Source organism: Eubalaena glacialis, chromosome 12 (assembly GCF_028564815.1).
Source record: "Eubalaena glacialis isolate mEubGla1 chromosome 12, mEubGla1.1.hap2.+ XY, whole genome shotgun sequence".
NCBI classification, from domain to species: domain Eukaryota; kingdom Metazoa; phylum Chordata; class Mammalia; order Artiodactyla; family Balaenidae; genus Eubalaena; species Eubalaena glacialis.
Window position 1 is genome coordinate 3,532,137 of NC_083727.1, and position 27,628 is coordinate 3,559,764.

General features: G+C 37.0%; 1 protein-coding gene across 1 annotated transcript in view; it reads left to right on the top strand.

The window, feature by feature from the left end:
* Window positions 1-27,628, top strand: part of PDE10A (phosphodiesterase 10A) — a 292,932-nt gene that overhangs the window by 95,087 nt on the left and 170,217 nt on the right. Inside the window, 1 exon segment of the mRNA XM_061207662.1 lies at window positions 25,689-25,817. Coding sequence (XP_061063645.1) covers window positions 25,689-25,817 — 129 coding nt within the window.

Sequence of the window (27,628 nt, forward strand, 5' to 3'; positions counted from 1 at the left end):
TGGGACCACAGAACTCCTTGAGACTGATGAAAGCATGTTGCGCTTTCCCCAGGAAAATGTACTCATGTTCAGGAATGCAAAATGCCACAGATGCCTCAGGGAGGTATCTGAATATATGAATATGTGAATTTTGGGGACTACAATTCAACATATAACGTTCCCTAAGTGATTTTTAATTGCCATAATTTCAAAGGCCTTCTGTTTCAGATGGTTACTAGAAGTCCTAAAGTCCAGATGCCAAGACATTTAAATCAGTGTTATATCAACATCTTCAGCTACACTTAGCACATCTCCATCAGGTATCCAGGCTGTACTTTTCATAATCTCAGTGTTCTCCATCTTCTTAATTTTTTTCCCTCCCTTCCTTTCTTTCTTTTGCTTACATTCTTCTTAAACTTCCACATGTGGGAAAGCTTATAGTATTAATTCAGGAGACACTTATTGAAACCAGGATTTCTCAACCTCAACACTATTGATACTTTGTGCGGGTGGTTCTTTGTTATGGGGCTATCCTGGGCACTGCAGGCTGTTTAACAGCATCCCTGGCCTCTATCCACTAGATGCCAGTACAACTCCTCTTTCTTCCCCCCCCCCCCCCAACTGTGACAAAACGTCTCCAGACACATTGCTAAATGTCCTCCTGGGGACAAGGTTGCCTCCTGCTGAGAACCACTGATTTACACTTTACTATGTGCCAGGCCAGGCACTGGGGAATCCGAAGATTTGACTCTGACAACTCCCGTCCTCAAGTGACTCAGGTCACTGACAATGGTTACACACGTAGGCCGTGCAGGGCAGCAGAGAACAGCGTGTCAAGGAAACTCATAGTCAGACTGTGCCAGGGGTGAGAAGGGAGTAGAACAATCTGGGAATCTAGAAGCTAAATTTAAAAAGCAGCAGCTTTTTCACACGTATCTTGAAGAAATCTTAGCTGTTGTTTCTAATCGTTAGGAATTATCTTTGATATTCTCTAGACTTTTTTCATCTTTTGTCTTAAATTGCACTTTAAAAAATATTTATCTGAAAGCTATGTTGAAGAAGAGCTAATACCAGTGCCTGTGCTTTAATGTAAAATAGTTGGAGAATTGAGACTTTTCATTGATTTAAGAAGATCAAATTCATTCCTTTTCTTCATAGATATAAATTTAATAACTGACTATATTTCTTCGTGATAGTACACCCTGCATTTGAATGTAAATGTACATTTTGTTTCTAGCTTTTGAAATATTTTAAACATTATAATTGTTTTGATTATTAAAATCATAAACAGCTATAGTGAGTTTAGTGAAATAATGATGGCCATGCTGACTTAGTCATTTCTACTGCCAAGGAGCAGCTTTGAGAGAGTACAGTTGCTTTTCCTGACAATCCAAAGAGGGAGGTCATGTCACCGTTGTTTTGTTGTATTTTTTAGTGCAATTACATTAGGAAATCGACTTTAATTTTGGAAATCGTTTTATCTGATATTATTAAATTGCATTATAATATTTAAATCATTTAAATTTCCAATGGAATTTTGAAACAATACACAGTGGCACTAAAAAGTAACAAAAATGACTTCATACATGATTCATGAAAACTAATTTTAATACTTCATAAAATTTCATATGTTGAGGGAGGGATTTTCTGGGTTTAAATATAGAATTGAAGTTAATATGATTAATCTTTTACGAGTTCATGTTGGTGATTATTGGCCTAATTTCATTTATCAGTGGTCAACATAAAGTTTTAGGGGAATCAAGACCTTACTATTTGAAGGTATTAAAAGCTCTTTCAGCATTGCAAGTCAGAGGCATTTTGACCTTAATTGCCCTAAATGGACCTACCAATTTTTGCTTGCTCTGCTCTTGAAAACAGGGAAAGTATCAAAATATTTATATAAGCATCCTACAGAACAGAGGGGCATGGTGTCATATGTGTTTGTAGATGGGCTCAAAATTTTGTTATTTGGAATAAGTCTGGTTGAGCAACGAAGCCAGGATTTGGAGACAGAGGATAAAGAAATAATCTTTTCAAAACTGTAGTCTTGGGTGAACTCCTTTGTTGTATGATGCCTCTTAGATTTTTAAAAAATGGTCCTTCTGGAAGACAAAAACTGAGAGCTTTTATTTCTTACAGAGTTTTTGTTTTTGTTTTTCTTTTAACTTCCTGGAAGAAAAATTGCTCATGGTTTCTCCCTCCATGAAGGATATGAATCTTTTTTCTATTTTAAGAGATATCATAAAGACCATATCGTGCAGTAGTGTAAGGTGTATTTTTAGTATTTCTTTCCTCCAAATGCATTTCTCTAACTTGTCAACTTTTTTAGATTTCATTTTTATCCCCAGAAATATTCGTTGTTTGGAGATCAAATTTATTTCTCAAATAAAAATGCACTGACTTAAAAAAAAAATGTTTTGTTTATCTCTCTGACAGAATTTGGTAACTATTAAAAAATAATGCTAAAATTCTGTGACTCCATAGTTCTTTAGATTATGCAAAAATATGAAGTTTTCTTTTGACTAAAATACATAAATTAAATGAAATTTGATGATCTGCAGCAATTGCAGTTATTTCAATTTATAGTTAAAGGTATGTGTCATAATTCTTCTTCTCAGAGATTTACTTCTAAAACACCTGAAACACATTAATTTAGTATGCCAGAAAAAAGCATAGTGCCACTCTTTTACAGCAATAAATGGTATGCTTTTGTCATCATTTTCTTTTTCAGATGTTTTCTTTCAGACTCTTCTGCCCAAATTCCAGAGTCCTTTGGGATTTTAAACAAGTCTTATTTTGAACTGTATACTTATTTATATAAAAATCAGCTTACTGGGTTTTTTTAATGAGGAGTTGTCAAAATACATACACATTCATTCTTTCAACAGATACTTTGTTGGGTATTTATTATATGCCTGGCACTATTCTAGACTAGGAATAAAATAGTGAAGAAAAGAAAACTGGTCTATAGACTATATATACCAAAGGGAAAAATAAAGTGGAGAAGAAACTCTTTATGTGTATGTTTTGAATGGCAGAATTGGCAGTTTCAGAAAAGATACCAGGGAGCCCTCACTGAGAAAATGACAGCATGAGTGGGTTAAAGCCTGGAGGAGGTGAGGGAGCGGTCCTTGGGAAAACTGGGTTAAGAGCTTCCCAGGGATCACAGACCTTCAAGACGGTGGAGAAGTAAGATGTGGAGATCACCTTCCTCCCTACAAATACATCAGAAATGCATCTACATGTGGAACAACTCCTACAGAACACCTACTGAACGCTGGCAGAAGACCTCAGACTTCACAAAAGGCAAGAAACTCCCCACGTACCTGGCCGTGTGGCTGACAAGGTTTTGGTGCTCCGGCCAGGTGTCAGGCCTGTGCCTCTGAGGTGGGAGAGCCTAGTTCAGGACATTGGTCCACTAGAGACCTCCCAGCCCCACATAATATCAAATGGCGAAAGCTCTCCTAGACATCTCCATCTCAACGCTAAGACACAGCTCCAGCCAACGACCAGCAAGCTACAGTGCTGGAAACACCATGCCAAACAACTAGCAAGACAGGAACACAACCCCACCCGTTAGCAGAGAGACTGCCTAAAATCATAATAAGGTCACAGACACCCCAAAACACACCCCTGGACATGGTCCTGCCCACCAGAAAGACAAGATCCAGCCTCATCCACCAGAACACAGGCACCAGTCCCCTCCACCAGGAAGCCTACACAACGCACTGAACCAACCTTAGCCACTGGGGGCAGACACCAAAAACAATGGGAACTATGAACCTGCAGACTGTGAAAAGGAGACCCCTAAACACAGTAAGGAAAGCAAAATGAGAAGACAGAGAAACACACTGCAGATGAAGGAGCAAGGTAAAAACCCACCAGACCAAACAAATGAAGAGGAAATAGGCAGTCTACCTGAAAAAGAATTCAGAGTAATGATAGTAAAGATGATCCAAAATCTTGGAAAGAGAAAGGAGAAAATACAAGAAATGTTTGACAAGGACCCAGAAGAACTAAAGAACAAACAAATAATGATGAACAACACAATAAATGAAATTAGATATTCTCTAGAAGGAATCAATAGCAGAATAACTGAGGCAGAAGAACGGATAAGTGACCTGGAAGATAAAATAGTGGAAATAGGTACCGCAGAGCAGAATAAAGAAAAAAGAATGAAAAGAATTGAGGACAGTCTCAGAAACCTCTGGGACAGCATTAAAGGCACCAACATTCAAGTTATAGGGTTCCCAGAAGAAGAAGAGAAAAAGAAAGGGACTGAGAAAATATTTGAACAGGTTATAGATGAAAACTTCCCTAATATGGGAAAGGAAATAGTCAATCAAGTCCAGGAAGCACAGAGAGCCCCATACAGGATAAATCCAAGGAGAAACACACCAAGACACATATTAATCAAACTATCAAAAATTAAATACAAAGAAAAAATATTAAAAGCATCAAGGGAAAAACAACAAATAACATACAAGGGAATCCCCGTAAGTTTAACAGCTGATCTTTCAGGAGAAACTCTGCAAGCCAGAAGGGAATGGCAGGACGTATTTAAAATGATGAAAGGGAAAAACCTACAACCAAGATTACTCTACCCAGCAAGAATCCCATTCAGATTTGATGGAGAAATTAAAACCTTTACAGACAAGCAAAAGCTAAGAGAATTCAGCACCACCAAACCAGCTCTACAACAAATGCTAAAGGAACTTCTCTAGGCAGGAAACACAAGAGAAGGAAAAGACCTACAATAACAAACCCAAAACAATTAAGAAAATGGTAATAGGAACACACATATCGATAACTACCTTAAATGTAAATGGATTAAACACTCCAACCAAAAGACATAGACTGGCTGAATGGATACAAAAACTAGACCCTTATGTATGCTGTCTGCAAGAGACCCGCTTCAGACCTAGGGACACATACAGACTGAAAGTGAGGGGATGAAAAAAGATATTCCATGCAAATGGAAATCAAAAGAAAGCTGGAGTAGCAATTCTCATATCAGACTAAAAGGTGGTTCATTGAGAAGATAAACAAAATTGGTAAACCATTAGCCAGACTCATCAAGAAAAAAAGGGAGAAGACTCAAATCAAAAGAATTGGAAATGAAAAAGGAGAAGTAACAACTGACCCTGCAGAAATACAAAGGATCATGAGAGATGACTACAAGCAACTATATGCCAATAAAATGGACACCCTGGAAGAAATGGACAAATGCTTAGAAAAGCACAACCGTCTGAGACTGAACCAGGAAGAAACAGAAAATGTAAACAGACCAATCACAAACACTGGAATTGAAGCTGTGATTAAAAATCTTCCAACAAACAAAAGCCCAGGACCAGATGGCTTCACAGGCAAATTCTATCAAACGTTTAGAGAAGAGCTAACACCTATCCTTCTCAAACTCTTCCAAAATATAGCAGAGGGAGGAACACTCCCAAATTCATTCTACGAGGCCACCCTCGCCCTGATACCAAAACCAGACAAAGATGTCACAAAGAAAGAAAACTACAGGCCAATATCACTGATGAACAAAGATGCAAAAATACTGAACAAAATACTAGCAAACAGGATCCAACAGCACGTTAAAAGGATCATACACCGTGATCAAGTGGGGTTTATCCCAGGAATGCAAGGATTCTTCAATATACACAAATCAATCAATGTGATAAACCATATTAACAAATTGAAGGAGAAAAACCATATGATCATCTCAATAGATGCAGAAAAAGCTTTTGACAAAATTCAACACCCATTTATGATAAAAACCCTCCAGAAAGTAGGCATAGAGGGAACCTACCTCAACATAATAAAGGCCATATATGACAAACCCACATCCAACATCATTCTCAATGGTGAAAAACTGAAACCATTTCCTCTAAGATCAGGAACAAGACAAGGTTGTCCACTCTCACCACTATTATTCAACATAGTTTTGGAAGTTTTAGCCACAGCAATCAGAGAAGAAAAGGAAATAAAAAGAATCCAAATCGGGAAAGAAGAAGTAAAGCTGTCACTGTTTGCAGATGACATGATACTGTACATAGAGAGTCCTAAAGATGCTACCAGAAAACTACTAGAGCTAATCAATGAATTTGGTAAAGTAGCAGGATACAAAATTAATGCACAGAAATCTCTTGCATTCCTATACACTAATGATGAAAAATCTGAAAGAGAAATTAAGGAAACAATCCCATTTACCACTGCAACAAGAAGAATAAAATACCTAGGAATAAACCTACCTAAGGAGACAAATGACCTGTATGCAGAAAACTATAAGACACTGATAAAAGAAATTAAGGATGGTATAAACAGATGGAGAGATATACCATGTTCTTGGATTGGAAGACTCAACATTGTGAAAATGACTATACTACCCAAAGCAATCTACAGATTCAGTGCAATCCCTATCAAACTACCAATGGCATTTTTCACAGAATTAGAACAAAAAATTTCACAATCTGTATGGAAACACAAAAGTCCCCGAATAGCCAAAGCAATCTTGAGAAAGCAAAATGGAGCTGGAGGAATCAGGCTCCCGGACTTCAGACTATACTACGAAGCTACTGTAATCAAGACAGTATGGTACTGGCACAAAAACAGAAATATAGATCAATGGAACAGGATAGAAAGCCCAGAGATTAACCCACACACATATGGTCACCTTATCTTTGATAAAGGAGGCAAGAATATACAATGGAGAAAAGACAGTCTCTTCAATAAGTGGTGCTGGGAAAACTGGACAGCTACATGTAAAAGAATGAAATTAGAACACTCCCTAACACCATACACAAAAATAAACTCAAAATGGATTAACGGCCTAAATGTAAGGCCAGACACTATAAAACTCTTAGAGGAAAACATAGGAAGAACACTCTATGGCATCCATCACAGCAAGATCCTTTTTGACCCACCTCCTAGAGAAATGGAAATAAAAACAAAAATAAACAAATGGGACCTAATGAAACTTCAAAGCTTTTGCACAGCAAAGGAAACCATAAACAAGACGAAAAGACAACCCTCAGAATGGGAGAAAATATTTGCAAACGAAGCAACTGACAAAGGATTAATCTCCAAATTTACAAGCAGGTCATGCAGCTCAATGTCAAAAAAACAAACAACCCAATCCAAAAATGGGCAGAAGATCTAAATAGACATTTCTCCAAAGCAGATATACATATTGCCAACAAATACATGAAAGGATGCTCAACATCACTAATCATTAGAGAAATGCAAGTCAAAACTACAGTGAGGTATCACCTCACACCAGTCAGAATGGCCATCATCAAAATATCTACAAACAATAAATGCTGGAGAGGGTGTGGAGAAAAGGGAACCCTCTTTCACTGTTGGTGGGAATGTACATTGATACAGCCACTATGGAGAACAGTATGGAGGTTCCTTAAAAAACTAAAAATAGAACTACCATATGAGCCAGCAATCCCACTACTGGGCATATACCCTGAGAAAACCGTAATTCAAAGAGAATCATGTACCACAATATTCATTGCAGCACTATTTACAATAGCCAGGACATGGAAGCAACCTAAGTGTCCATCGACAGATGAATGGATGAAGAAGCTGTGGCACATATATACAATGGAATATTACTCAGCCATAAAAAGAAATGAAATTGAGTTATCTGTAGTCAGGTGGATGGACCTAGAGACTGTCATACAGTGTGAAGTAAGTCAGAAAGAGAAAGACAAATACCGTATGCTAACACATATATATATAGAATCTAAAAAAAAAAGAAAAAGAAAGAAAAAAATGGTTCTGAAGCACCTAGCGGCAGGACAGGAATAAAGACGCAGATGTAGAGAATGTACTTGAGGACACAGGGAGGGGGAAGGGTAAGCTGGGATGAAGTGAGAGAGTGACATGGACATATATACACTACCAAATGTAAAATAGATAGCTAGTGGGAAGCAGCCGCATAGCACAGGGAGATCAGCTCGGTGCTTTGTGACCACCTAGAGGGGTGGGATAGGGAGGGTGGGAGGGAGACGCAAGAGGGAGGAGATATGGGGATATATGTATATGTATATGTATAGCTGATTCACTTTGTTATACAGCAGAAACTAACACACCATTGTAAAGCAATTATACTCCAATAAAGATGTTTAAAAAGAAAAAAAAAAAGAGCTTCCCAGGCAAGGACACCAACATGCAAATGCCCTGAGGCAGCATTCTTGGTACCTCTGACCAAGTTCCTGGAGTGAAGTGAACAAGAGGGAAAATAGAGAAGTGAGGGGTCAAGGGGGTCATTTGGGGGAGGGACCATTATTTTGAAGATACTGGAAGCTATTTGAGCCAAGTGACGTGATCTGACTTATATCAGTATTTTCACAGCATTGCTTTGTTGCTGTGTACAGAATAGAAAGAAGGAAGGCAAGGGTAGTAGCAGGGAAACCATTTAGGATTTAGGAAACAAATGTGCAGGTGAGTGAGGTTGTGGCTAGAACTTGCACAGCAAGAGTAAAGGTATTGAGTGGTTGGATTCTAGATTTAGAGTCCACTGGACTTAGTGACAGAGAGGGGAGTTAAGGCTGACTAGAGAGATTTTGGCCTGAGCAAGTCAGAGAATGGAGTTTTCATTTACAGAGATGATGGAAACCGTTAAGGAGAAGGTTTTGGAAAAGTCTTATTTTGGAAATATGTGGATTAAACAATTTTAGGTAGAATGTTGTAACATGAGTGTATTATTAATTTGTTTTTAAGACATACTATTGTAACTTTATAGTCAGTGTCAAGCTCAGATATATAAGTCTTTTCTTTCTTTTTTTCATTTTCAAGATTGTTCTGGTATTCTAGGTCTTTTGAATCCATAGCAATTTCTTATAAAAAGCTGTAGATCAGTTTGGAGAGAATAAATACCTTAATGATACCAAGTCTTGTAATCAGTGTATATAGTATATCTCTCTATTTAAGTGTTCTTTAATTCGTATTTGCTGTGTTTCTAGTTTTCAATGTATGGATCTTAAATTTATTTTGTTAAAGTTGTTTCTACATGTTTTATTCTTTTTGATGCTATTGTTTTAGTTCATTTTTCAATTATTTCCTACTAGTGTTTAGAAAAATAATTGATTTTTACATATTTATTTGTATCCTGTGACCCTGCTAAATATGCTTATTTGTTCTAGTAGTTTCTTGTAGATACTTTAGGATTTTCTACCTACAAGGTTATGTGTGTTGTTTGTGAATAAAGACAGCTTTCCCTCTTCCCTTCTAGTCTGTATGCTTTTACTTTTTTTCTTGAGTTATTACATTTTTTTTCTTGCGTTAGTATACTGACTAGAGCCTTCAGTACAATGTTGAATAGAAGTGGTGAGAGCAGACATCTTTGCCTTGTTCCTTGTCTTAGGAAAGCATTCAGTTTTTTACCATGAACTATGGTTTTTGCTATAGGTTTTTTATAGATGCCTTTTATCTGGTTGAGGAAATCTCCTTCTGTTTCTATATCATGAGTGGATGTTGGATTTTGTCATGTAACTTTACCTGTATCGATTTAGGTGATTGTATGATTTTTGTATCATAACTTTATTGTTATGATTATTAACTTGCTATGTTATGTTAATTTATTTTTGGATGTTATACAAACCTTACATTCCTAGGATAAGACCCTCTTGATTGTGGTGCATATTCCTTTATATATATTGTTGGGTTTAATTTACTAATATATGTATTTTTTATTTTATTTTTTTTAATTATTTATTTTGGCTGCGTTGGGCCTTCGTTGCTGCACGCAGGCTTTCTCTAGTTGCGGCAAGCGGGGGCTACTCTTCATTGCGGTGCGTGGGCTCCTCATTGCTGTGGCTTCCCTTGTAGCGGAGCACAGGCTCTAGGCATGCGGGCTTCAGTAGTTGTGGCACGCGGGCTCGGTAGTTGTGGCTCGCGGGCTCTAGAGCGCAGGATCAGTAGTTGTGGTGCACGGGCTTAGTTGCTCCGCGGCATGTGGGATCTTCCCGGACCAGGGCTCGAACCTGTGTCTCCTGCATTGGCAGGCGGATTCTTAACCACTGCGCCATCAGGGAAGCCCTAATTTGCTAATATTTTATTAAGGATTTTTGCTCTACATTCATGAGGCATATTTATGTTTGGTATCAGGGTAAAATGCCTCATCACAGGAGTTGGGAAATTTTCCCTCTTGGCTTTGTGTGGGATTGGTATTATTTTCTTCTTAAATATTTTAGATAATTCACCAGTGGAACTGCATGCTTTTTAAAGAAATCTATTCTCAGTGATATTTCCGACTGTTTAGCCTTTCAGAGGGTTATCCTCCCGTGGGCTGTTCCTTACGCACCCGCTGTGTCTGCTAATTGAGCCTTTGATATTAACACCTTTTAACCACTTATCCTCACTCAGTTAGGTATTTAACCCCCTTTCAAACGTAAATTTATGATATTTGCCCACTTTCTGCTTCATGGTTATTTTAAAATTCAAGAAAATTTAAGAAACCTTTTTGAATAATATTATACCACAAATTGAACTAATTTACGATACTTGGATTGGGAGTCTCTGCTGCTGTGGACTAAATTATGTTTCCCCAAAATTCATATGTCTAATCTTTACTGGGACTGTATTTACAGTAAGGACATAATTCAGGTTAAATGAGGTTATAGGAGTGGGCCCCTAATCGCATGGGATTAGTGTCCCTATAAGAGGAGATACCAGAGAACTAGTGTTCTCTCTCCACCATGGGAGGGCGGCCAAAAGGGAGGCCTCTCCAGAAACCAAACCCTGATGGAACCTTGACCTTGGGCTCCCCAGTCTCTAGAACTGTGAGAAAATAAACTTCTGTATTTAAGCTGCCCAGTCTGTGATATTTTGTTATGACAGCCCAAGCTGACTAATACATCTCCTTTATGCTGTTGCTTTTGGAATGTGTTTTCCTAATTGTGCTGTCATGTAACTGAATACCTGATAGGGTCTTCTGCATGGGCTTTTCAGGGCATCCTGGATTGGGTGCTTGTTACGGTCTGCTGGGAGTGTTACAGTAGCTAGTTAAATGAATGCTAGTTTTCACAAACTATAACCTGTCAGGAGTGTTCCACCACCTGTTGGTGTGTTCCCTCAGAATCATGTACATATTCCTCAGAACTGTTAGTGTCTTTCAGTGCTAACGTGAGCTTGGGAAAGTAGAGATTTACTTTTCCGTGTTTGAACTTCCGTTAAACAAAAAATTTTTACAACTTTAACAACAGTTGGCAGTTATACTTTTTGTTAAACTGTATACGGGTCACATAGTTTGGGAACTGTATTATATTCCTTTTTACTTTTAAGTGGATTAATGTTAAAAATAATCCAACTTTCAAAGGAGTATTTACTATTTTTGCATAACAAATGCCACAAATTTAGTGATTTAAAACAATGCCCGTTTATTAGCTCACAGTTCTGTGGACCAACAGTCTGGTGTTGTGTGACTTTTTTTTTTTTTTTTGCTTAGGGTATCACAAGGCTAAAATTAAGGTGTTCACCTTACTGAGTTCTCATCTGGAGGCTCTGGGGAAAGTTCAGCTTCCTAAACTCGATCTCGTCATTGGCAGAAGGCAGTTCCTTGTGGCAGTAGGACCAAGTCCCCCTCTTTCCTTGCTGGGCCCCCAGAGTTTGACTGCATTCCTTGATGCCTGGCCCTCCATCTTCAAGGTGGCAGTGGAGCTCTGAATCTTTCTTGTGCTTGAATCTTGAAGTTCCCTTTCTGCCACCAGCAGAGAAAATTATTTGTTCTTCAAGGGTTCGTGTGATTAGGTCAGACCCAACTGGATAATCTTCCTGTTTTAAGGCCAATCTACAATGTAACATAACCTAATCATGAGAGTAAAATCCATCATTTTCAGTCCTGCAAATTATGCAGGGTGTGTACACCAGAGGAAAATCTTACGGGCATCTTAGAATTATGCCTGTCACAAAAGGGTTTTCTGTAAGTGAATATGTCTGTGATTTTGAATCTTGATGATCTGAACAAAGAGGGATTGATCAAAGTATTTACTATGCAATCCAACTGACAAAAACCTATACATACGTGTTTTATGTTTTTCTAGAATGACTTAATCTTTCTAATGAGACAGTGTATAATACAATTTCTCTCCATGATTTAAAAAATAGTATAGGGATGGGAATGAGCATTTTCTTTTGCTATGTATGATGCAGTGCAGTACTGCTGAGAAATCTAGTTCATTTGTAAATCTGTCATCAATGTGAATGACTTCCAAAGTGTATACCTCTTAGCTTCTACTTCCTTCTTCTGAGCTGCAGATTTATATTTCCTACTGCTTACTGGAAATCACCATATAGGTAATCTGATAGGCAATTGCATTTCAGCAGATCTCAAACCAAAACCATTTTCTTTTCCATGCATCTTTCACTAACTCCTGTACTTCCTATGACTGTCCGTTACCTAAGCTAGAAATGGTGGAGTCACCTTTGATGTATCCTACTGCTTCAGTGTCTTTTTAATTTGTCACTAGTTCGTGTTGGCTGGCCTTACCCAGGATTAAAGAGAATTTTAAAACTTTATAAGGGTAAGGATATTGTTTGTTTATTGTATATCAACCACATAGATATGCTGGCTCATAATAGGCTCTCAATGAACACTTATTGAGTGAATAAATGAATCTCAGTGTTTAGAACTAATCATGTCAGCCAAACTCTGTGTTCAGTTAATGTACTTTACCAGCCTTGCAGCGTGGTTATCTGTCTGACTACTCCTCTTTCTACTCCTTTTTGAGGTCCCTCAGAGTTCGCTTACAGATTTGTCTTCAGCTGACTTTACCCCCTCCGCGCGCTGTGAGCTGTGCTTCTAGGCTTGCCCATGGCCTCCATACCCCTCTGGCTCTCTCCAGTATCTAATTGGCTTAACCCGGGCTTTGGCATCCATCCCTGTGTGGTCCTGCCTTCCTGGAAGCTCTCGAATTAGACCTGCCTTGGTCCCTTTGAGTTTAGTGTTCAAATACACATTCTGGTTAATACGGTGGTTAGCTAGACAATTTATGGATTTGATAGTTCTCAATTTAAGCACTCATGGGTATGTATAAAATGTGTTACTATTCTGAAACACACCTAGATGAAATGGTCTTTAAATATAGGTAAATAAAGGTTTTGTCAAGTCAAATTACATTTAAACAGTAGCATGATTAGATATCTGCAAAAATCTTAAATCTCATAATATTTCTTGATATAAAGGTGCCCACTGTTTTGATGAAGGTGGATAATTATTCATTAATCACTTATTATGTGTTCAGATCTTTGCATGTACTGTGTCCTTGTGGAGTAGGTACTATTATTGGCCTCATCTTTTGTTTGTGAGGCCAACAAGGCTTAGCAGTTTAAGTGGCTTGCTTAAGGAACATAAGCCTGTGCTTGAGTGTACATCTGGTGATTCAGAACCTGGAGGACCAGGGGATGCTGTCTCCCACAGGTTACTGTACATTTACAGGTGAACTTGAGTTAAACGGGTGAGAGTCTTCAACCCTTTGTGCTGCAAGGCGTGTGCCTGAACGGCTGCCTCTGTTGTAGGCTTCTCTTTGCTGGTGTTGTTTTCTGAGTCAGGAGAAGGGTAAAGGTTGGCGTCTTAAGCTTTCCTTGTGGTTCTACTCCAAAATCATTGTTTTCCTCTATGTCTTATCACTTTGAGCAGCTTAAGTTTTTATTTGGCTTTCTCAGTTAAAGAAACTTTCATCAATATCCTCAGCCAAGGGAAAACACATAATTTCATTTTGGTTTAGAAATACAGCAGTGTGGGATTTGCCTTCTGATAAATGCAAATTACAAACAATGAAAACGATGTCTTCTTTGCAGCCAAGGCACCCTTCAGGCTGTTAATTCAGTTGGAATGAGCAATCAGTTAGGTAGGTCAAAATCCCAGCAGCATGTTCAATTAAGGTTCATTAACTGACTCCTTTTTAGGGCATAGGCAAATCTTCTTTCAGTAAGAAGGTACTTGGGTAGGAAGGAATTATTTAGGTTATATAGATAGATAGATAGAAGGCAAGAATAATGATTACAAGGCATTTAAATCTTTTTTTAGCTTTATTGAGGTATTATTGACTTATATGTATCTGTAAGGTATACAACGTGATGATTTCAGATACGTATTTATTGAGAAATTATTACCACGATAAGGTTAGTTAACACTTCCATCCCCTCACATAATTTCCTTTGTGTGTGTGTGTGGGGGGGGATAACTTTTAAGATCTACTCTCAACAACTTTTAAGTATATAATACAGTATTGTTAATTACAGTCACAACACTGTATATTAGATCCCCAGAATTTATTCACTAACTCATAGTTGGAAGTTTGTACCCCGTTGACCAATATCTCCCATATCCCCGACCTGCAAGCTCTTAGCAACCACCAATACTCTCTCTTTGAGTTTGGCTTTTTTAGATTCCACATACAAATGAAATCATAGAGCATTTGTCTTTCTCTGTCTTATTTAACTTAGCATAATGCCTTCAAGGTCCATCCATGTTTTCACAAAAGGCAGGATTTCTTTCCTTTTTATGGCTGAATAATATTCCTCTGTGTGTGTGTGTGTGTGTGTGTGTGTGTGTGTGTGTGTGTGTGTGTATCACATCTTCTTTATCCATTCCTCTGTTGATGGACACTTAAGGTCGTTTCCATGACTTGGCTATTATGAATAGTGCTGCAAAGAAGATGGTGGTACAGATAGCTCTCTTCAAGATAGCATTTATTTCCTTCAGATATATACCCAGAAGTAGGACTGCTGGATCATATGTTAGTTCTATTTTTAATTTTTTGAGGAAACTTCACACTGTTTTCCATAATGGCTGCACCAATTTACATTCCCACCAACAGTGCACAAGTGTTCCCTTTTTGCTAACACTTTTCATCTCTTGTCATTTTGATGATAGCTATACTAACAGGTGTGAGGTGATACTTCACTGTAGTTTTCATTTTCATTTCCCTGATGATTAGTGATATTTAGTACCTTTTTATGTACTCATCTACTGACCATTTGTATGTTTCCCTTGGAAAAATGTCTATTCAAGTCCTTTGCTCATTTTTTAATTGGATTTGTTTTTGCTATTGAGTTGTATGAGTTTCTTATATATTTTGGATATTAACCATTTATCAGAGAGTTTGCAAATATTTTCTCCAATTCTGTGGGTTGCCTTTTTGTTTTGCTGATTGTTTCTGCTGTGCAGAAGCTTTTCAGTTGGATGTAGTCCCACTATTTTATTTTTGCCTTTATTGCTTGTGCTTTTGGTGTCATATCCAGAACAACTTTGCCAACATCAATGTCAAGAAGCTTTTCCCTATGTGTTCTTCTAGATGTTTTATGGTTTCAGGTCTTACGTTTAAGTCTTTAATGCATTTTGAGTTAATTTTTGTGGGTGGTGTAAGTTAGGGGTCCACTTTCATTCTTCTGTGTGTGGTCATCCAGTTTTCCCAACCCTGTTTATTGAAGAGACTGTCTTTTCCCCATTGAGTCTTCTAGACTCCGTTGTCAAATATCAGTTGACTGTATATTTGAAGGTTTATATCTGGGCTGTCAATTCTGTTCCATTGGTCCGTGTATCTGTTTTTATGTCAGTACCATACTGTTTTGATTAGTATAACTTTGTAATAAAGTTTGAAATCAGGGATAGGGGTGTCTCCAGCTTTGCTGTTCTTTCTCAGGATTGCTTTGGCTCATTGGGAGTGGGTCCCATGAATTTTAGAGTTTTCTTTTATTTCTGTGAAAAATGACATGGCATTTGCTTTTACTTTGCTCCTTGTTTTTCCTCCTTGGTTAAAAAAGAATGATATCACTGGCTATGGGGTTTGACAGAAATCCAAAAAAGCATCTCATCTATTCATTTTTATTATAACTTTGGAGCTATTTTAATGATATTGAAAACCATTTACATCTCTCACATTTTAACCTCTATTCATTGCATATAAAGGACTTTGCCTTTCTAAATAAAGAAGCCAAAATGGAAATTAACTTTAGAACCCATTAATCCCTTCCTTTATTTGATAAATGGCAAGAAGGAACTGCTATATAAATCCTTATGTTTATAAACTCATGTACACCAGTGCATTGTGGGGTAGAACTTTGACATAAAGATTTCATATTATAGTATACACAGGGATCTGTTTCCAGAATTGGAGCTACATTATAGGTGGATTGAAGGGTGTCAGAATTAGAAAAGCATATTTAAGAAGTAAAGAAATTCTTGTTTTTCAGAAAACTTAATATAGACATTCAAACCGTTTGGATGGAAAAAGAAACGTGAAAGTAGTGTAAAAGAAAGAAACGAATCTCATCTGGTCTCAGGGAGGATTGGGAACTTGAGTGGGAGCTGTGGGCTACTGAGAGGTGGGGTCCATTGCTTGGACACTTGCTTTCCGACCTGGGTGCATCTGTGATCTTGCAGGGCTGGGCACAGTTTGCAGCAGCACATCTGCACATCTGTGAAATCACATAAGAAAAATGATGACTCATGGATTAATTCACTAATTGATGATGGTCCCTGTGTTGGAGATTGCCAAGACTACTTCTGAGTTTGGTGATTTGCTAGGAGGACTCCAGAATACATAGTCATGCTTATGGTTAAGATTTCTTACAGCAAAAGAGGATAACAAAAGTGCCAAATCAGCAAAGGGGAACGGTGCACGGGGTGAAGGCCGGGGGGGATCGGGCACGAGCTTTCAAGAATCCCCTCCCAGGGGAGCCACACAGGACTCGGATAATTCTTCCAGCAACGACTGTGACAACACGTATGACGCGCTGTCTACTAGGGAAACTCATTAGAGACTCAGTACCCAGAGTTCCTGCTGGGGGCTCGTCGCATAGGCACCCTCTGCCTGTCACCGTCCAGAATTGCAGACTCCCAGAAGGAGAGCAGGTGTTTGGCATAAATCATACTGTTTGCACAAGCAGGCTAGGCCCAGCGGCCACTGGAAACACTCTCAGGGCCAAGTTCCCGGGTGCCAGCCTTGCAAGCAGCCTCTCAGAACAGTCTCAGGCCCGCTGTCAAGTCTCTTCTGCACGGACCCAGGGACTGTGCTCCGTGGACAGTGGAGAATGAGACAGATCAGCTGTCCTCATGGAGCTTACAGTCTACCAGGAGAGGCTGACGTTTAATAAGAGAACAATAAATCAATAGGGACTTCAGCTTGGGGTGAGTGATTTGGAGTATGAGCGAATCACGGAACAGGGCAGTGAATGTAGAGTGTGTGGTCAGGGAAGTGGCCTCTGAGGAAGTTGCTTTGAAATTGGTGAGATGTCTCGCTTAGCCAGGTGAAGAGTGGGCAGACATCAGCAGAGACCACAGATGGGGAAGGGCTTGGCACATCTGAGGAAACAGAGAAAGCATGGGGGAAAGTAGGATCTCAAATTAGACTTATTTTCAGGGCTAGCCTGTGGTTCCAGGTGGTTTCTGCTCCAAAGATTTCTTCCTGCCTTCTTATCAAAGTCTGAGGTTTAGCAGTCAGATTTCTCAGTTTATAATTTGAAGTAAAATGTGTAACATAACTCCAGATTGGGAGGTAGCACTGATCAGTAGCAATCCCATTAAAGTATGATAAGCTCAGATGGGGAAAGTGTCAAAAACAAGAGGCAATTTGCCTTTAAGAGGTAAGCTCTTAGGCTTGTAGCTTTGTTCCAACCTTAATTATTGCTTTTGTGGTGAAGAGAAAACTAATTCAGTTACTTCTCTGTGCTCATTTTCCTTTTTTATACTTTGAGGATTAGGATTTATTTTTCAACCAATATTTATTGATCATTTACTATGTGCCAGATACATCATGCTCTGGGGCTTCAGTGAACTAATACATGTCACCGTTGTAGCATAGAATCACATGCAGAGAGAGCGTTGAAGTGAGGCCAGCAGTGATTAACGAAGGCTCTTAGCTGGTTTATCCTCTTGTGAGGGAAGGAGATTAAGTGGTTGGAGCAGAGGTGAAGCGAGATCAATACCCAGTAGGGAGAAGGTGTACAGAGTTTGAGTGTTGGGGATTCTAAAGGCAAACTTAACTGATTTTAAGCTTATTCCACTGCTAACCTGCACTTGCTTTTGGATAAATACAGAAGGTCATGCTTAGAAGCATACACATGCAACCCAGGAGAACGATTACCTGCAACTCGTGTGGACACACACGCACACACGCACAGACAACTTCGCAAAGCGTTGCCATTGAGCACCATGACTGTCCGCCACTGCTTCGTATGACATGAGATATCTCGTTTTAACTCGACAGATTTTGTTATTAAGGCACTAAAATGATTACTGTACATTTAGAATATTTACTCTTTACGACGTGTATTTTGGAATTGTCTTTTGAAGCTAATGAGAATTATTTTTGCAGTAAATTGTTATATACACCTCTCTCCTGGATAGTTTGAGAACGTGATGACACCTCAGGCTGTGAGGTGGAGTCCACTGGATTCCCCTCTCCTGAACCTCCAGATCCAGTTACAGAAGCTTTTATTTCCTAAAAATTTCTGCCTGATATTGAAGTACAATTTGGTTTCCTAAAATGTTAATTCTAGTTTTGTCCCCTGGGTTCATACATGGAAAAAAAAAAAAACAAAAACAGAAAAGAAAAACCAATCCAAATTTCTTAACCTTTTTTACTTAACAGCATTCAGATTAAGCAGTAATAGTGTCCACCAGGAATCTTGTGTTCTCCCAACTAAACATTTGTAGTCATTCCCTGACTCCTCACGTGACATGTATTTCAACCCCCTCACAGTTCATGTTATTCTTTGACAATTGAGCTAATATAGTACAATATTTAATAGCATGAGAGGTTTTGTTTTGTTTTGGTTGTTTATTTTTAATCAAATGCTATCTTACGGTTGAATTATGAAGAAGCTGAAAATTATTTACTTATTCTTCACACCTGGAGTAAACATAGGGAAATTATAAAATTGAGACAATTATTGTGATGAATCAGAGAAAGCACTATTAGTAATGTATACCTTAGAATTTTAAAGTATACGGTTTCTTCTAATCTAGCTGAGATTAGCTACAGTGAGATAATGGGGCAGGAGAAGACTTGATGATAAGACCCCTAATTTGAGAGGAAAGAATTCTTTTAAGATTGAGAAGACCTGAGTTAGGGTAACATAAGGGCACTGTGGAATGGGGCTCAGGAACCACAGCTCAGAACAGGGGTGGGCGGTGGGAGGGTGCTGGGCTCCTGCCATATGTTTTTGACTGCTTTTTTAAAAAAGAATACAGACATGTATTGGGATTTTTCTCCACAAATTAAGATAGCAGAATTAATACTTGAAAAATTGTGCTTTTTCTTATTTCTAACAATAGATCCTTTAGTACTTATAATTAATTTAAAACTATCCCTCTGAGTGAGAAAAACAATAGTTCTTTAGCCTCTGATTTGAAAGTGATTTTCTAATTTTTTAGGAATATTAAGATGGTAAGATTTCAGAAATAAAAAGTTCTTCAGCATGTAGATACCCACTTTTAGAATAATAATTTGTTATAAAGACACATTTACAGGTATATCTGAAGTGAACCTAAATGTGTATCCAGTTGGTGACACAATCAGAGAGAAGAATATTCCAAGTGACTTTAAAATATAGTAATTTGTACATTTCTAGTGAGATGTATACTAAAGGAGAAAAAAAAAAAAACACCTTATCTGTTTACAGCACTCATACTGTTACATGTGTATTGTATGATAAAACAAATGAGTAGTTATGTAATCTAGTCCGTCATTCCTGGAACTGAAATACCACTGCCCACCAAAAGGAACCAGAGATCCTAAGGAAAATTGTCTGCATCCAGATCTGGGGCAGAAAATGTACAAGCTGAACCTGAAACACCCTATCCTCGCAGATTGTAAGGAAGCCATCAAGAACTACTAGATTCTTGTCACAGTGACTTGGGAACCAGCTTGAAGAGGCTCCTTCCACTGGCCAAAAGATGGGACAGTTTGAGTACCAGCAAGGAAAATAATTACAGTGGAAGAAACAGATCAAATTTGTTCAAATCTATGGGTTCATAGTAGTAATATTTTTAGTTCCTCACCTACAGGAGAATGCTACTGAACCCACTCATTGTGAAAACTGGTAAATAAAGGGGAACAAATTAAGCATTTATCCTGTCTTATCTCAATGAACTAACCAAATACTAGATGAGGTGAAGTTTCTCTTTGTATTATTTCAGCTAGTACATGAAAAAGGCATTATAGAATTAGGAAACCACCATTTTCAAGGCATAATGAATCAATAGCTCATAGATCATCAATGCTGCTAATGTCACAAAGAGAGACAGCCAGATGGTGTGAACCTTCTGACAGAAGAATACAATGCCGCTTATAAAAATTGACTGCTCACCTCGATGTTGAACCTGAATCTGTTGAGGTCTCTAGATCTAATTTCAGTTTTCAGGAAATGCAGAGGGAAGGTGAACACGCTAAACAGCACAACAGGGATACAGTCAGAAAAATCCAAACTCTAGAAGACCATAGAACAAAGGTTCTGTTTTCTTCAGTAATAAATATGTGGGGAAAACAAAAAAGATGGAGGGGGAATCTAGGATAAAGAAACCTATGAAAATACCGAACAACTATAACTGCAGCATGTAGACCTACCTGGGTCGAGGTTTATGCAAACAACCTGGTCAAAAAATATCTAGAAAAATGGTACAGGTGAACCTATTCGCAGGGCAGGAATAGAGAGGCAGGCATAGAGAATGGATGTGTGGATATGGGGCGGGGGAGAGAGGGTGGGATGAACTGGGAGATTGGGATTGACATATGTGCACTGCCATGTATAAAACAGGTAGCTAGCGGGAACCTGCTGTATAGCACGGGGAGCGATGCTCTGTGGTGACCTAGATGGGTGGGATGGGGGGGAGGGGTGAGAGGGACCTACAAGAGGGAGGGGATGTATGTATACATACAGCTGATTCACTTCGTTATGCAACAGAAACTAACACAACATTGTAAAGCAACTATACCCCAATTAACAAAATATATTGAGCATTAGAAACTCAAACACTTGGATATTTGATGGTTTTAAAAATGATTATTTGTCTTTATATGTGATAATAGCATCTTGTAATCTGTATGCAGACAAAAGATTGCATAGATGAGAGAATGTAGTTTATTAGTGGAAATGAAGTATTTTTAAATATATTGGTTCAAATGTTCATGTTACCTTGGAATAGACATTAGTATCTATCTGTGTGATTCATTGTGTGGATTACTGGTGGCACATTTTTAATCACTGGATGCCAGTGTGTGCTGATGACAGCTGTGGTCTCATCCTCTTGCTCTCATTGGGTTTGTTTCAAAGAAACACTAACCAAGTCTTTTATTGACATAAACAAAATGTACCGGCCATGGGAAGCTATGGAAACATTAAACCAAAGTCAGACAAAAACAAAAGAAGAATGATTTCATCATCCGTACATCTGCCATTTTCCAGGAGTGTGGATAATTATTTCAGTGTCTTATATTCTGGGTTGGTCCTGTGTTGGCCCAAAGGTCCTTTGCAAAATTGCATGTTAATAGGAAGTAAAAATGGATAAAATATTAGAAAAAAGTGCTTTTGTTGGCTAAGAAAGTTGAGCATACTTTAAACGATAAAACAAAAATGGACATTTTAGAAAGTTTGGAGTTTTCATGCTAAAGAAATGAAAAGTTACAAATCTGTGATTTGATTCTGTGGACAATCCAAGAATTGGCTTTCATACAGGTGAAAAATGACTTTTTGGTACTATCGATACTAGTAAATGTACTCAGCAAAAATGCTGTATATGGATTAGCTCATTGAATTATTATGACACTGTGAGATAGATATTATTGTTCTCATTCCTATTCAAATCCCATTCCCATACAAATAAGAAGCCAGGCTGAGAGAGTTTAGGTGCTTTGTCCAGGCTCAGGCCCAGGTGAATAGGTGAAATGAGGAAACTAACTTTTGCTTTTTATCACTTTTAATCACCAAGACATAATGACTCCCCCTGCCATTCTCATGTTGAAGGCGGTAGTTATTTTCATGAAATGTGAATGGTAACTTGGGGAGAAAAATTATAATTGGGTCTTTTGAGACATTTGAGATATAAAGCTATGTAATAACATTTGGAACTCTAAAAGGAGTTTACAACCAAAATGGTCTATTTTCCATCCCATTCTCTTCTACATACTTAAATCCAGGATTTGATTAATTTCTTTAGAAGTTTACTTAGACATCACAGCTCATTTATGACTCAATTGATCTTTAAAAAATATTTTGAGTAATTTATACAAAATAAGTGTCAAGGAGTGGGGAGTTACACTCCGCCTTCTTGAGGGCAGAGTATCTGCATAAATTATTTGGAATTCTTCTGTATGGAGGATTTGTCTACTCTTCTCTGTTTGTTCATTTATTTGTTCAGTCATTTATTTATATCAGTATGAACTCATGGATTGTCTTAGTCCATTCAGGCTGCTATAACAAAATACCACAGACTGGGTGGCCTATAAACAACAGAAATCTATTTTTCACAGTTCTGGACGCTGGGAAGTCCAAGGCCATGGTGCAGCTTGGTTGAGTGAGGACCCTCTTCTGAATCACAGAGTTTCTGTGTTCTCACATGGTGGAGAGGGGCTTGGGATCTCTTCGGATCCACTTTTATAACGCACTAATGCCATTCATGAGGGTTCCACCCTTTGCCTCTAACACCTGGCAACCAGTGATCTTTTTACTATCTTTTTCTATAATTTTGCCTTTTCCAGAATGTTGCATAATTAGAATTATACAGCATGCAGCCTTTTCAGACTAGCTTTTTGTACTTGGTAATATGCATTTAAGACTAATCCATGGCTTTTCATGGCTTGCCAGCTCATTTCTCCTCGTTGCTAAATAATATTAAATTATATGGTTATGGCACAACTGATGTATCCAGCTTGCCTTTTTTAAACTTCTTTTATTTTTTAAAATTTTATTTATTAAAAAAATTTTATTGGGGTATAGTTGATTTACAATGTTGTGTTAGTTTCTGTTGTACAGCAAAGTGAATCAGTTATACATATACATATATCCACTCTTTTTTAGATTCTTTTCCCATATAGGTCATTACAGAGTATTGATTAGAGTTCCCTGTGCTATACGGCAGGTTCTTATTAGTTATCTATTTTATATATAGTACTGTAGTGTGTGTATGTCAATCCCAATATCTCAATTTATCCCTCCCCCCCTTTCCCCCCTGGTAACCACTTTTGCAGGACATCTTAGGTATTTCCAATTTTGGTTGATTATGAGTAAAGCTGCTCTAAACATTCACATGCAGGTTTTGTGTGGGTAAATCAGTTGGGTAAATACTTGGTAGTGTGACTGCTGGATCATATGGTAAGATTATATTTAGCTTTATAAGAGACTGCCAGTCTTCCAAAGTGACTGCCATTTTGCATTCTTACCAGCACTGAATGAGAATTTTTGTTGCTCCTCATCCTTGCTAAAATTGATAGTCGGATTTTTGGATTTTAACCATTCTAATAGGTATGTAGTGGAATCTCATTTTTGTTTAACTTCAACTCACAAATGATCATCTTTGCATATTCTTATTTGCCATATCTATATCTTCTTTTGCGAAGTGTCTGTTCAGCTCTTTGACTCATTTTTAATTGGGGTTTTTATTACTGAGTTTTAAGCATTCTTTGTCTATTTTAGATACAGTTCCTTTATCTGGTATGTAATTTGGCAAATAGAAAGTTGAGAGTTAAAATCACTTTGGGAATAAGTGGAAAGGAGATGACTCATGTAGTTTTGAGGCAAGATGGAGCTTGAGGTGATGGAAGAATTTCCAAAGTAGAGATTAAAAATATAATAAGATTTTGCTGTCATCATCATAGATTATTGTAGAGAAAGCAGAAGTAAAGAGCAAATAGAAAGTTAGGATAAGAACCATATTGTGTCACAAAAGTGATAGAAGGAAGTTTTAAGAAGGAGTCAAACGTTGAATATGTACCACTGTGATGGACATAATGAAAGTATGAAAATTACTTTGTCTTCTTGAGGTCAAATCAGCTGTCAGCTTACTTCTATATTCTGTGCCTTTTGTATCTGGGGACCCTAACTTGCTTTGTCAAAAGAGCGCTCTCTCTTACTTTAATGAGTCTCTTATCTTTAGCACCTTGTAGAATTTCTCAAATTGAATTTTACATCACTGAGGCTCTTTTGCAGGGTAAACATGGGCTGGATCTTGTTTTTGTTTTTGTTTTTTACCTAATACAACTACATAATTATATATATTATATATATATGTATATATATATATATATATATATATATATATATGAGAGATCTATGTATCTATATAGTTTAAATTGACTTTTTAAATACTGAATTCATTGAAATAAATCAGTTGCCTTCTCAATAATACCAGTCTGTTGTAGAATCATACAGTTGTGACTTTAGTCCCAGCAGAATGATTTAATATGTATAAATTCTGTGCCTTGTCTGTGCTAGAAACATGCAGCCTGTTCCCTGAAGTCATAAAGATATACTTGCTTTTTCTCTTTTCTGCATCTAAAAGTACAATTTTCCATTGTCTTTTTCACCTAACCATCCCTAAGGATGGTAATTTATTGAATAATTCACAGAGAGTGTACAATAGTACAAATAATTACAATCACTGAGTAATAATTATTGATAGCCTATTTGTGATTTTGAGTTGTTTAGTGAAATGGCATACCAACATGAAGCATCAATTTGAAAACATGTAATTTTATATCTTTTTAAGTGAAGATATGTAAAAGTTCTTTGCTTGAAAATTCTGTGTATATTCAACAGTTATTAGACTATGAAAATTATTTCAGTGAAACTGACTACATATATTGAATATCAATGAAAAAATGTCGAGTATTTTGAACTGAACATTAGTTTTATCATTGGATTTAGTGACCCTGAGAAAAGGAGAATTTGTGTTGTAAACAGTAAAAGATAAGAACTTATTCATTAAGCATGTTTTTTAGCACCTAAGATGTACCAGTGCTTTATTCTCCCATTTGATACTGTTGCTAGAGTTTCACTTACCTTAAGTCTTAAATCTATGATAATTACTTAACAAAAAAGTGGAAGCACTTTGCAAGGCTTAACTGAACAGCACTGGAATACAACATCGGTTCAAATATGACACTGAAATTTACTGTTGCAAAACAGCTGTATAACATGATGTAATATCTATAGTTTAAAATTGCTAAAGTTCTAACTACTTTTTTTCCCCTACTTTTTCATAGTGGTGAAATATAAATAACACACAATTTGCCATTTTAACCATATCAAGGATATAATCCAATGGCATTAATTATACTCACAATGTGTGCAACCATCACCCCTGTCTACTTCTAAAACTTTGTCTTTATCCAAAACAGAAATTCTGTACCCATTAAGCAAATAATTCCTCATTCTCCTCTCCCTCGGCCCCTGGACGCGCCTAGTCTACTTTGTCTCTATGAATTTACCTGTTCTAGATATTTCATATAAGTGGAATCATATAATGTTTGCCCTTTGTGTCTAGCTTATTTTATTTACCATATCATTCTTAAGGTTCCTCCATGTTGTAATAGGACTTCATTCCTTCTTATGGATGAATAATAGTCCATTGTATGTATATACATCTTTTAAAAATATTTCTATGTTAAATCAATCGGCATAAATGTCATTTTTCTATATCTTTGATGTAAATGAAGATGTCATATTGGTTAATTTTATTCTTTTCAATTCTTTTACAGGTTTGACAGATGAAAAAGTGAAGGCATATCTTTCTCTTCACCCCCAGGTATTAGATGAATTTGTATCTGAAAGTGTTAGTGCAGAGACTGTAGAAAAATGGCTGAAGAGGAAAAACAACAAACCAGAAGGTAAGATCTCATTCAGATTGAGTGTGGATTATTTTCTATTTTATAGTGACAAAAAAGGTATTTAATACATGCTAGAAAGTAAAATATTAGTAGTTTAGTTCTGTAAGAATTTTATTCTGTTTAAAAAGATAACTTAAAATAAGTTAGAAGGAGGGGCAACAAATACAAAAGGATGATCTTTAACTAAAAAAATGCCTGGCAAAGAATTGAAAATTTATTTAGATATGACCACATTGAAAAATGCAGAAGTCAATATTAGACTTGATTTTATTTAATGATTATTATTGATTATAAAAATATTCTTTATAGATTTCAAAAATAGATTTATATTATTATATTTTGCAAAATGAATTATTCAAACAATTTTTGTATGTGCACAGTAGGAAAAGAAGTCTTGACTTACATTAGACATTTTATTTACACTCATAAAACTTAAGATGTGGTTATATTTATGGAAAAAAGAAAGGTGGACTCAAAAGGAATGTGAAGTCAAATAAATTTCCCCCAAAATTGAATCTATGTTAATATATTGGATTTGGTTATTCTGGTATAATTTTAATTTTGGATTTAAATGAATTTATATTTGGCCAATTATGACTTCTCATTTCTATGAATGTTGCTTTTATAGTGGAAATTAAAATTTATATATGATTCTAACTATATGGAGAACTTTTATATTAAAAAAACCAAAATATATACTATTTTTCTGGAAATTTTTTTTGTGTAAAAAAATGCTACATTTAAAGTTCAAAAATGACCATTACTAAAATATTATGCTGTTAGACCTATGCTAATAGTGTGCTGCCTGGAGCTGATTTTCCTCACTCTACATATGAAAGTCTCTATAATTTTCTTACATAATTTTTATAATAAAAAAGAGGTGGATATTTTTTAAAAAAGAGTTTTTGGTATTGAAACACAAAATTGTTTTTAAAATGTCCATGGGTGTGTGTGAATGTGTATGCATGTATGTGTGGATTGAGAGGGAGGGAAAAAGGGAGAGAGAGAGAAAGAAATATACCTAAATCAGAGACAGGCATATTCTTTTCAAAAGGATCATGGCATTAATAGTAAGAACAAAGCTTGACATGGCATGTTTCATCTATTACAAACCTTACACATTTCCAAACAGTTCGAGATGTCTGAAACTTTCAGAAGTGTAACTGAGTTGTACTTAAGGCAACCTGCTGTATAATGGTGGACAGTAATATAATGCAAACATATATGCTGCCAACATTGTTAATCAACTACACTCCCATATAAAATGAAAAGTTAAAAATATATATGATGTCTCTGAGATATGAAATTGAGTGTAGGTCTTAGAAAATGAAAAGAATTGCATGCTGTTTTAGTGTTACATTGATAGTTAACGTTTAAAGTTTTATAAATATTTGAATGTCATTCCACATCTCCCGAATCTGTTTTCTATATTAGTTAACCAAGTAATACTTTAAACCTCTTAATACATATACTCAAGAGTTAAATGATTATTAAGAACAGCAATGTGTAACTGAAACAATACTCAGTTATGCTGGAAGAAAAACTTGTCCTTATAAGGAGATGGTTTTGACAGTGACCCTGTGCCGGGCTAGAGACTGTTGCTGCCACCGAGAATGTGAATGAATCGTCCACTCGGGGCTCACCGTCTAGTGGTGGGGACAGGCATAGAAGTAACCACAGCACAGAATGCATCAGCAGTAAACAAGGATGCAAGCAGTTTGCAGTGGAAGGGCATTAAAAGGAACCTTTAATTCTACTGCTGCGGTCCAGTAAGACCCTTTTTACCTCCTCTTCCAAGGAATTTATCACAA